The sequence below is a fragment of the Felis catus genome, chromosome A2 (assembly GCF_018350175.1).
Source record: "Felis catus isolate Fca126 chromosome A2, F.catus_Fca126_mat1.0, whole genome shotgun sequence".
NCBI lineage: Eukaryota > Metazoa > Chordata > Mammalia > Carnivora > Felidae > Felis > Felis catus.
Genome location: NC_058369.1, coordinates 20,180,443 through 20,192,341, shown reverse-complemented (window position 1 = coordinate 20,192,341; position 11,899 = coordinate 20,180,443). Strand labels below are relative to the sequence as shown.

Genomic DNA, 11,899 nt, shown 5'->3' with positions numbered 1-11,899 from the left:
GCAAGGAATGATTTCCAGGGGTGCCACCACATAAATCTTAACAGGGGGGTGACCAAGTGCATGCTTTTGAAGGGCCACGTTGGTTAGTGGGAACAAACAGTCCAAACATTATTCAGTGTCTAGTAGGTATTCAGTAATTATTTACTACATGGGCAGTAAATTCCTTTGCAATTATGTCAGCAGAACAAATAGACATCATCCTAACTACACATTTCTTAAAACCCTGTTAATACCATATTTGGTTTGGGTTAGGTCTCAGTTTTTCTTCTAGTGGGCTGCAGTAATAACAGGGCCCCCTCAACCCTGCTATGCTTACCTCACAGCTGGTCACGAGTGAATGCAACACTTCTCCAGCCCTCTGGTGATATATATCTGCCTGCCCAACTACCTCACTAGATCCACTTTGACAAAGTTGCATCAGGCACTGGCAGCCCCTCCTGGCATGTCTTCAGAGGAAGAGAAAGAAGTTCCACAGGGCCAGCCATATGGTTACTGGTACAGGGATGATTATAGGCCAGGTCCTGGAGGACTTCACACCTTTTGGAACAGAATTTCTGCCCCCTTTTCACCTCTCCTCTTACTATGGGAGAACTCAGCTAAGGCTGGGCCACATGTCTGGATGAATCAGAATGGAAAAACAATACCAGAAGGGAAGTCACGGTCAGGAGGAGCAGGCTGGCCTCTCCAGTGAACAGACCAATAGTTAAAGGACAAGAGACATTTCTAAGTCCCTTGCTTGATAAGCAGAACTGACAAAGAAGATAATTGTAAAGAATTGGTCTTTTCATATCAACTCAGAAATGTACAACCCTCACCAGTATCTGTTCCTGGGTCAAATAAAGAGAAACAGAAATTCCCCCAAGAAGGGAAGGCTGGATGTTTTCCTGTCCCTGTGCAGATTAGTAGATAATCACATTTGCAAAGCAAGAGAGGCAGATGGTCCAGGGAAACCAAGCTGACAGAGCTAAAGTAATAGATGGCCTATGTGTTCAAGGAAGGTGAGGGAGTAGCCTAGCCTTCTGGGGAAGGCCCAGCAGGAGGAAGGCACATAGCGTTGACCTTGATGCTGGTTGTCAGTTTCAAGTTGAGGATGCCCAGCATCCTCACATGAGACAGATCCGGCTGCTGCTGCTTTGTACTTTGTCCTTGCCATTTACCAGGCAAACAGCTACCTCTACTGGGACTTACTACATTTGCCAGAGATGAACTGAGCAGTGGAGGGAAGGGAAGGCAGCACGTGGCTAGGCCAGGCGGATCTGCATGCAGGAAACACAGCTCCTAGGGAATGCCCCTTGTGTGGAGACAGAGATGGACTGATGGGTGACATTTCCTAACACCGATTGTTATTCTTCCTCCCTTACTGGCACTGCTGAAACCACATTTGAACATTCAGACTGTCGCCTGCAAGCATTATTTGGATGGCTCAGATGCAGGTTCTATGCCAGGTCTTACTTGTCAGAAAGCTCTGAGTACCCTGAGACACTGATATACCCTGTGACATAAGCATGAGTGGTGTAAGCCAGGGCAAACCACGATGGAGAACTCCTGTTTGAAGGGGAAAGAAATGAGGATACCAAGGGCCTGATTTTGTGGTATCCAAAATAATGATGTTTTAGAGTACAATCTGGTTTATGATATACAAATTGTGGGACTAAACAAGGAGAATAAAATAGTAATGAAGTGTACTTTGCAAAGACAAAATGAGAAAGAAGTTACAAGGCCAGAATCATTAGTTTGTCTAAGGACTTTATAGAGATGCTTTTGGTTTCTTATTCTTGTGTACTTCCTTCTTTCTCTTCTGCTGACCTCTACTTCCATTGCTTTTGTATAATCTCTGCTGGTGGGGGCAGCAAATATGCCACTTCTGAGAGGCCTGAAGTGGAAGGTCCCTAGAGAGTGAACGAGTCAAGTCTGGTCCTCCTGAGGAGACCCTCTCCTCATTCACATTCTGCTGCTAGAAACATTCCTGTGGACTGGAATTGGAGCCTTCCTGCAGGTCACAATTAGGCGCAGTGTACTTGCTAGCCCTGTCAGTGTTACTAGTTCCTGCAGAAGTCAATTTTCTTTTTCACCTAGAATGATTACTGCCTAGGAAATGTGAAAGTTGATCTGCCTTACCACCTAAAATGTGGTTAGCCTGGACTCTTGCTAGCAGACTGGCTTTTTTTGAAATTTTTTTATTAAAAACATTTTTTTTAATGTTTATTTATTTTTGAGACAGAGAGAGACAGAGCATGAACAGGGGAGGGGCAGAGAGAGAGGGAGACACAGAATCTGAAACAGGCTCCAGGCTCTGAGCGGTCAGCACAGAGCCCAACGCGGGGCTCGAACTCATGGACGGTGAGATCATGACCTGAGCCGAAGTCGGACACTTAACCGACCCAGCCACCCAGGCACGCCTGGCTTTTTTTTTTTAAAGGAGCCACTAAGCCCAACTGACCTGTGATGTGATACCAAGCTCATCATTGCTCACTGACGAAAGGAATTTTTCCAATAAGACAGGATCCCAAACATATCAAAGGGATTCTATGAACTTTCCCAGCTGCTGGTTGAGACTTGTAAACATGGAACATTAGTAAGATATTGGGACTGGGGACAGTCAGAGCTAGTGTTAGGTCCCAACTGCAGCCCAAGGCCCCTTCATCAGCACAGCTTCTTTTAGGTCCCCTGAGAATGATGACTCCCTATGGGCTGCAGCCTACAAGCCCAGACTGACTTTTCCTGGAGCCTCTGGCTTATGTGGAATAAAGAAGAGAATCACAACTGTTCAGCTGGTGTCAGTATGTCTATAGTCAGTCATTCCTTCTCTGTTGGTATCCCGCCTCAGCCTTCCAGGTGGGAGAAATGGCTTTCACTATCCGGGGATAGAGAACTGGCTGCCAATAAAAGGCTTTCCATAGCCAGATCCCATTTGACAGCTCACAAGCTTCTCTGAAATCAACAGGTTCTCAATCCTGGCTACAGAGCATACAGTGCAGCCTGGTGTAGAGCCATCATCTTAAATGACAAAGCCCAACAGGCCAGCATCCTGTTTGGGTCAGGGTTGTACTGGTGTCCTATTTGGCTAAAAATAGTCACAATGGAGGATTACAGGCATTGGAACTATAAATTGGAAGGCTTCTAGACATACCTATGGGTCATTCTCAGACCCTGGTCATTTCCTGCAGGAATTTGGTTGATTTGGTAAGAAAGTCACCCTTGTAAATTCCAGGTAGCTACAAAATAGTACAGCAGAGTAAAACAAAATCTAAAGTTGGGAGCCAGTCCAATCAAGTAAAGCCAAAAGCTTTTTGTTGATTAGTTAGTCCTTCAAAAAGTAGTATTCAGTAGAACAGGGGAAAAGATAAAAAACAGGTTATAAATGAATTACTGTGTAAAATATAAGTTCTTGTGACTACCTGAATGGACTCACCCGAAGGAAGAAAGGAAACTTCCTGCCATAGAAGCCGACTCGAAAGAACTCAGGCTCCAGGCGTTGCTGCTCCATGATGTTGTCATAGTAGCTGGCCTCCATTTTCTGTGAACAAGAAAGGCAGCTGCCTTTAGGTTGGCCTGACTGCTACTGGTGTGCAAAGCAAGTTCTCCCAGGTCCAAGTAGACACTGTCTTTTGGAAAGACTGTGTGAGAAGTGAGCCCCTAGCCATGGTCAGCATCTTCCCAGGTTGCCTCATAATGGAAGAGGAAACCTTCCTCTTCCATCATCCTCTGATGGTAGGGTGGGGACAGCAGCCCAGTGCTCATAATGTCCTACCCAGTGGGTGGGCCCAACCTGATACAGATCCAGGCTTCCTGAACTTTCAGGGGGCACAGGTTTAACATGAAATTTTTTTTGCCCAGGGATTTCTGTTTTTGACTGATACTCATTACACCAAATGACTTCTAGCTCATGTTAGTTAATTGGTGGCTAACAGCTATTCTCAGCACCATTTTCCATCAGTCTAACTGCATTGCTCTTGCTCATCTATCATCGGACTAAAGATGCTAATAATCACAGTGAGAAAGTCTCAGTTGCCAGCATCACAGGTACTGGTTCCAATTTAGGAGATTTTAAACTTTGAAAGTTGAACCAATATCTATGATTTTTACCAACATCAGTAAGTTTCTTAGTATTGGCTGACCTGGCTTCACATTCAGAAAAACTCACTGAATTTTGACTGGGAAGATAGTTGTAACACACTAAATCAAGCCAGCTTGCTGAGGAGCAGTGGCCTCCAAAGACCAGTCAAGAAGCTACTTCTAGAGAACTACATCTATTACAAAGATCCAAATATCCATCTGGATCAGGGAATGTGGCACAGCTGGCCATGCTGCAGAGGGTGCAGGAGGAGGGTAAGCTGACACTGCTGGCTTCTCTTTGCTATTGAAGTTTGTAGCTGTTATGGCTCAGAATCCAGCACCAGCAGCCAAGAAAATCTGGTGGAGACCTTCAAAGTCCATGGGACATTTCACTTAATTTTTGAATATTTTGCATCAAAGAAGGGAATAAGAACAAGGTGCTTGAAAGTGACCACAAGCCAAAGCAGGGAAAGATCTTATAAAATTTTCATATGAAGCATCCCTGAGCAAAATCATTTTAGGTGAAGCTTCTTTGTGAAGGTGAGCTGCCATCTCCTCCATGAACTCCCCCTTCTTATCCTGCATATGCTGCTTCTCCCTTCCCCCAGCACCAGTGGCCCTTGGGGTCTGGATCATATAATCATTTGTCAGGTGTGTGTTTTAGTTCCCCAGTCAGACTGCAAATATCTCAAGGGTAGGAACCTTGGCCTCTGCTTCTCCTGTACATCCACAGCACTAAAGCAAGGGCTAGACCTGCAGTGAATGGTCACTCAGAAACGGATGCCAGGACAATGCTAGTACCTCCAGTCAGGGTTGGGTTGGGGGAAGAGACAAAGCTCACCCGAATCCAGCTGAGGCTCTGATAATCGTAGAGGCTCTCGTATTGACATGCCAGCTCCCTGCACAGTGGGATTCCAAACTCCCAGCTCTGTGTTGGAAATAGGAACAAGGCTTCAGCACCTCAGACATCCTCAGAATGGCCCAGACTCATCAAATACATTAGAGGGCACAACCAAAGGCCCCCTGCAACTCATCTGTCACAAAGAACATCTGCTCAAGATGAGTCTGTGGAGCACAACACACAGTGCTCTGGCTTTCTAGCTCAAGGTTGTCGCTTTGAGGTTTCTCCTCAAATGTCTCTATCTCCAAAAGGCCATTTCCTGACCACCTCATCAAGGACAGGAACTTCCCCAGCCATTGTCTGTTTCAGTACTCCCAAGTTATCTTTAAAGGTATTTACTTTTTTGTTGTATTAATCTCAATAGATGATAAACTACATGAGGTCAGGGACCCTGTTTATTTACTTTATCCTCAGAGCCTAGACCAGTGCCAGGCATGAGCAGATAATAAAGATTTATTTAGTAAGTTAATGAAGGAAGCAATGACTTTTGCTTTTATTTAAATTCCAGTTAGTTAACATACAATGTAATATTAGATTCTGGTGTACAATATAGTGATTCCATGCTTCCATATAACACCCAGTGCTCATCACAGCAAGTGCACTCCTTAATCCCCATCACCTATTTCACCCATCTCCCCACCCACCTCCCCTCTGGTACCACCCGTTTGTTCTCTATAGTTAAGAGTTTGTTTCTTGGTTTGTCTCTCTTTTTCCCTTTGCCTGTTTGTTTTGTTTTCTAAATTCCACATATGAGTGAGATCATATGATATTTGTCTTTCTCTGACTTATTTTGCTTAGCATAATACTCTCTAACTATGTCCGTGTTGTCGCAAATGGCAAGATTTCACTTTTTTTATGGCTAATATTCCATTGTGTGTGTGTAATATATATATATGTATATATATATACGTATATATATATACATATATATATATGTATATATATATATATGTATATATATATACGTATATATATATATATATTATATACACACCACCTCTTCTTTATCCATTCATCTGTCAATGGACACCTGGGCAGAAACAATGACTTAAATTTTTTCTTAAATGTTTATTTATTATTGGGAAAGAGAGAGACAGAGTGTGAGTGAGGGAGGGACAGAGAGGGAGACACAGAATCTGAAGCAGGCTCTAGGCTCTGAGCTGTCTGCACAGAGCCCGATGTGGGGCCCGAACCCACAAACCATGAAATCATGACCCGAGCCAAAGTCAGATGCTTAACCGACTGTGCCACCCAGGAACTCCAGAAACAATGAGTTTTGAATTAAGATCACTGAAGCTCAGAAACAGTTAAAAAAACCAAGCAGAAAGTGGCTACCCAAGGACTTAGTAGTAGGCCTGACAACTTCCTTTATAGAAATATTCAAATATCAAATAAGGTTTCAGATGATCCTTGCCTAGTGAGGTCCCAGGCTGTCTCTGTGGTGTGGCCCCTGTTACAGTTATAGGCCCATATAACAGGTGCCTGTGGAGGGCTTAAGGGGCCTTCACTAAGGGCCAGTACTGCCCATTTCCCCTGCTTTTTAATATAGTGCTTTCTTTTGTTAGACTGGGAATCACTGGTTTACTTGATATTTCAGCCAGGCTCTTCTTGCCAACTTCTAAATGCTAATTAAAAAATTTTTATTATAGGACATTTTAAGCATATAGAAAAAGAGAAGAATGAACCCCTAGGTACTCATCACCCAGCCTCAACAATGACTAGTTGTCATTGGCAACTCATTGCCAGTCTTGTATCATTCATACCCCAACCACTTACTGCCCCCCAGAGTTTTTGAAGCAAATCTCAGACATCGTATAATTTCACCTAGTCATATTTCAACATGAATGCTTTAATAGTAAGAACTATATTTTTAAAAAATACCATTTGAAATAGCATCAAGGAGAAGGACAACGCTATGTCATCTGGGACTGTGTTTCTCAAAAAGAGCAGATTATTTCTATCCTTTGAAAGAATTAATGTCATATGGATTGAAACCACAGGGCCAATTAAAAATATTGAAACAAACCAAAGGGAATTTTTAAATAGACCCTGGCTCCCTGAGCCAATACAATGCCTCTGCCCCAGTGAGCTAGGAAACCTTTTATACTCCCATATTATACCCCTTTTGAGGGGCACATGTCAGCCCCCCTTCCGGCTCCAAGTGCTACTTGGGCAGGTTTTAGCCAAGGATCCTCAATAGGGTCTGCCTGGTAGGCAGCTCCATGGGGGCCGGCTAAGCAGCTGAGCTGTGCACAGACCTGTGGCCAGCTTGCCAAGAGCGCCCCATGGGGAACTGCTCATTTAGGTGATAAGGGCCCCACGTAGGGCTAATGGCACTCAGCCAGTTAGCAGCCTGTAGCTCCCAGTAAAGCAGGTCTTCTTCCCTACTGGGATTAATGTTCATCTGCCTTGCTGGCATCTCTGCCTGATTTGTGTAATTTGCCCTCCTGCTCCAAGCCCTCCTCCCACCCACCCTCAATTATCTTTAGAGTGAGCCAGGACCAAGATTTTTAAGACATTCTGTCAGCCTTAAGGGATTGTGCTGGAACTCTGGTGGGTCTGGGGGCTTTGAGAGCTGCCTCTGATCACAGGTGAGGAATGTGTTGCTGGTACAGTGCATCCCTGGTTAAATTTTTTCTCTTGGTTTCCTGCCTTCTGGCAGGAGGCAAATCCAACTCCAAAACTTCTTATCAATGTCTGAAATCCAATTATTTCTACCAGCTCTGGCAAGATGGGTGCTTTTACACATCCTTGTGGCCCCTTTGACAGGGATGATCCAAAAGTTACACTCACTTAGGGCTCATTCTAATCAAAGTGAAAAGGAAGGCAAAGGCCCAGGACTCAGACTGGTGGTCTTTGTACTTCTGTTTACACACAACATATTAGAAGCAACAGATTCATCATTTCTTCAGAGGAGTGTGGGCAATAGCAACTCTCAGTCAGGAGAGCCCAAGCCCAGCCCCACAGAGAAGGCTGCTCTAGTCTTAATGGTCTGTATGCCAGATAAGCAGGTGTCAGAGCCCTCTGCTAGCTTTCCTTCTGTCTGCTCCCTCTGCCCTGCGATGGAGGACCAACTCTCATTTTTGAGCCTCTCCTTCCTTCTTTTCAACTTTACTTCTTTCCTTTCTCCTTGTCTGGCCTGGGAGTGCTGACCCTCTGTGGACTGGAACTCAGTCCAGCTTGGAGCAGGCTCCAGGCTCTCATCACTGAAGAGAATGGCCCAGGGTTAGAGTATGACCATGAGTTGAACTTCTGACTCAATCCTTCTGGGTGCTCAGGAAATAAACACAGGACCAAAGGAAGTCAGGTTATCTGTATAAAGCATATAACAGAGAGGCTGGGAGAGTGCGGAAGAAAAGTAGAGGGCTTGGCATGTGAGGCAGGGTGTGCTGGGAATGCTGAGGGCTATAACCCCTTTACCTGCCCATCCCTAGAGTCTTCTTTTTTGCCCTCCTCCTGCTGTCAAGGCAGCTTTTCTCTGGACACCAAGAACCCTACAGGAACACTTTTCTGCAGCAGCCTGGTTTTGCTTTTCTGGAGCCAATAGTAATAATAATAATAATAATAATAATAATAATAATAACAACTTCAATTAAGAGCTGGTTAACTTGAAGTTAATAATAATTAACTTCAATTAAAGAGCTGGTTAGCCCTATCCACTGGTTCTACGGGGGTACTGAGGCACAGAAACACAGAAGTTGGACCTTCTATATTAACTCAAGAGAATGAATGTGATAAATAGCTCTTTGAGGATGAGCTTATGAAAGGGCTCTGCACTCAGCACAGAACTTGCTACTCCAGAAATTCACAGAAAAAACAGGGTTACTAGAATGAGTGCGAAATCCTCAAGAAGGTGGCCTACGGAGCCTTCCAGTCCTTCCCCCAAATCTGTTCATCTATGATACTCAAGCAGGTTTTGCATTTCATTCTTTCATCCATACTAAGCTTTAAACCTGCTTTTCTAAACACTACTGTAGTGTTTAGTGAAGAGGGGAACGATTAATGTTTCCATGTCCCACTGGTAGGCTCTGTCAGAACAAGACAACTCTCCACTGTGTACTCTGTGCCCACGGAAAGAAAAGAGAACTAATACACTAAAAGCACTTATGCACACTCACACCATGATCATGCCACTCCTTAGCTGGCAGGGCTTGCTGGGGATGTGGGTAGATGACAGTTCCAGGTGGGCTGGGTGCCAGAAAGGCAGGCTTGAAAGTATAGTGGTGTGGGGCTTTAAGTCCAGCCCTGGACCAGCGACAAGAGGAGGCTTTGGGCTAGCACTATGGATCAGTCACATGTGGCTGCCCGAATGCTGAGCATGGGCCCCTTTTCCAGGCTAGGTTATACAAGAGCTCCTGAGATTCTGGAAAGGTTCCTGCATGGGTGAATGGTTTTGACAAAGATGTTCCCTATGTTATATGAAACTAATGAATGTTTTCTGATTTATGGGCAAAAGCCATTAATGTTTAAATCTTTCTTTTTTATGATGAATAAATACATTAAAAAAACCCAATTTCCTAAATGGGTAAGGGGCATTAAGGAATCTGCTCCTGAAATCATTGTTTCACTATATGATAACTAATTTGGATGTAAATTTTAAAAAATAAAAAAAAAAATTAAAAAGTAAAATAAAATAAAATAAAATAATTTTTTAAATGTTTATTTATGAGAAGGAGAGAGAGAGACACAGAGCATGAGAGGGGAAGGGGCAGAGAGAGAGGGAGACACAGAATCCGAAGCAAGCTCCAGGCTCAGAGCTGTCAGCACAGAGCCCAATGTGGGGCTTGAACTCACGAACTGTGAGATCATGACCTAAACTGAAGTTGGACACTTAACCAACTGAACCACCCAGGCACCCCTTAAATTCAGCCTTTAAAAAAATTATTTAATGCTTATTCATTTTTGAGAGACAGAGAGAGACAGAGAGAGACAGAGTGCGAGCAGGGGAGGGGCAGAGAGAGAGGGAGACACAGAATCTAAACCAGGCTCCAGGCTCCTAGCTGTCAGTACAGAGCCTGATGTGGGACATGAACCCATGAACTGTGAGATCATGACCTGAACCGAAGTCAGATGCTTAACCAACTGAGCCACCCAGGCACCCCAAATTCAGGTTTTTAAAGCAATGATAAAAGCTGAATAATGAGCAAACAGCATCAACAAGTCACACAACCCCAGCCTTTTCAGTGTATGGGCCACAACCAACTGTAGGTGGTCAGAGAGCCCCATAAGGAGCCCATTGAGAGATAGGAGCAGGATGGCTGGGAAGCACCAAGGAGGCCTAAACCAGTGCTGACACTGCCTGCCAAGCCTACAGATTCAAGCCTGATGGGGAAGAATCCCAATGAGAGAAGTCTAGTCTGTGCTGTGATGAAGGGAAATCCAAGATAAGTACATGTACCAGTAAGAGGCAGGACAGGCCTCCTTTGACTAAGGTTAAAATCCGTTCGTTTTTATAGCTCATATGTTCTATGGCAGATCAGAAAATCAACATTAATTCTCTATGTAATCTAATAAATGTAAGGGGAAGGGCAGAAGCCCCTGCTATAGGAGCATCGGCATTTATAGATGTGCAAGGGTGCTCTGTGGGGCTGTCTCATACCCTCAATCTGGAACTGGTTTCCAAACCACAGAATTAAACTGTTATATATTTTTTTCCTCAGAGAAAATCATGCTGCCTCCAAAGCTGATGCACATACATGGACATCCACCCACTTATCGCCCCCACACCACCCTCTGCAGCGTGCCTAGATGGCATGCATTATTGTAGAACCCAAAGAGCTGAACAGCTTGCCTAATGACACCTACCTTGCCTTTGTTGAAGTAGTGGATGATCTTGCGGCACAGTCCCTCTTTCCGCTGCCACTCTGTCTGGGATGGGTAGTGGAGGAATTCCCGAAGTGGCCGTTCTTCCCACTGCAGCAGCTCACAGTAGAGGAGCAGAGTGAATGCGGCCTCTGTGGGGAACAGGCAATATGGAGATCCAGGGACTTCTCCTCAGGGGTCCAGGGGGAGTCTGGTGCCAGGGGACTAGCCCAAGCACTCTGCTAGGATAGGGCATGTGCAGCCCAGGTCAGGGAAACTGGATACCAAAGGTTACATAGAGGGGCTGCCCAGCCAGCCAATAACCTTTGCCCATAGCATTAAGGAGTCAAAGATCCTGGTAGACAACTTCCTCTCATAGCCTAATTATCGATACTGGGCTCCAGATGAAATATGACCCAGCTACCTGAGAATTTGTGCACAAGTTACCTTGCTTTGGGAGACACAGACATGTCAGAGTCAATTCTTGGGTTTCTTTTTAGTCAATGCATTACAGCTTCCTTTCCAACCTTCTCAGACCTGGCTCTTGCAGGAGGGCACTGATCAAGTCTTCTCTCAGCCCTCCCTAAGCCAGCCCCAGTGCCTACAGCAACATTTTCTGACCTCAGCATGGCCTTCATCTCTACTGTTTCTACAAGGACCAGAGAGACGTGTAAATGGTGGTAAGTGTGTGATGGGCCTGTAGCCAGAAGCTCCATTCCTGGAGGAGCTCAAAGTTGATGCTGAACTCAGGGCAGAGGCCCAGTGACACTTTACCCTCATGTGGAACTGTTCAAGAAAGTTATATAAAACAAGAACAACTAAATACTGTAGCCTTAAATTCTAAGGCATGAGTCACACTTAATTATAGCCACTGATCAGGGTCCTCATTATACAGTCTGCTCTTTCCTGTTCTATTTGGTCATTTTTGGTGGGCATCTCCTAGTGGCAAGGTAATTAGCTCTAGCTTCTGTCTGGCCTTCAAGGCCCTACTCAAGTCCGCTACCAATAACTGTGAAGAATCTCATTTCTAACTATTCCGTGACCCACTTCCAGTTTTAGCCAAACACACCTGCCTGCAGCCACTCCCCAGGCTCTTCCTCATCCTTGCCTCTCTGCCTGTGCTCTGGTCACTGGACCTTC

General features: G+C 44.8%; 1 protein-coding gene across 16 annotated transcripts in view; it reads right to left on the bottom strand.

The window, feature by feature from the left end:
* Positions 1 to 11,899, bottom strand: part of DOCK3 (dedicator of cytokinesis 3) — a 603,425-nt gene that overhangs the window by 23,687 nt on the left and 567,839 nt on the right. For all 16 annotated transcript variants that reach the window (XM_045050712.1, XM_045050713.1, XM_045050700.1 and 13 more), the window contains 3 exons: positions 10,763 to 10,911; positions 4,898 to 4,984; positions 3,413 to 3,517 (listed from right to left, as the gene is read on the bottom strand). In XM_045050712.1, coding sequence (XP_044906647.1) covers positions 3,413 to 3,517; positions 4,898 to 4,984; positions 10,763 to 10,911 — 341 coding nt within the window. The remainder of the gene's footprint in view (positions 1 to 3,412; positions 3,518 to 4,897; positions 4,985 to 10,762; positions 10,912 to 11,899) is intronic.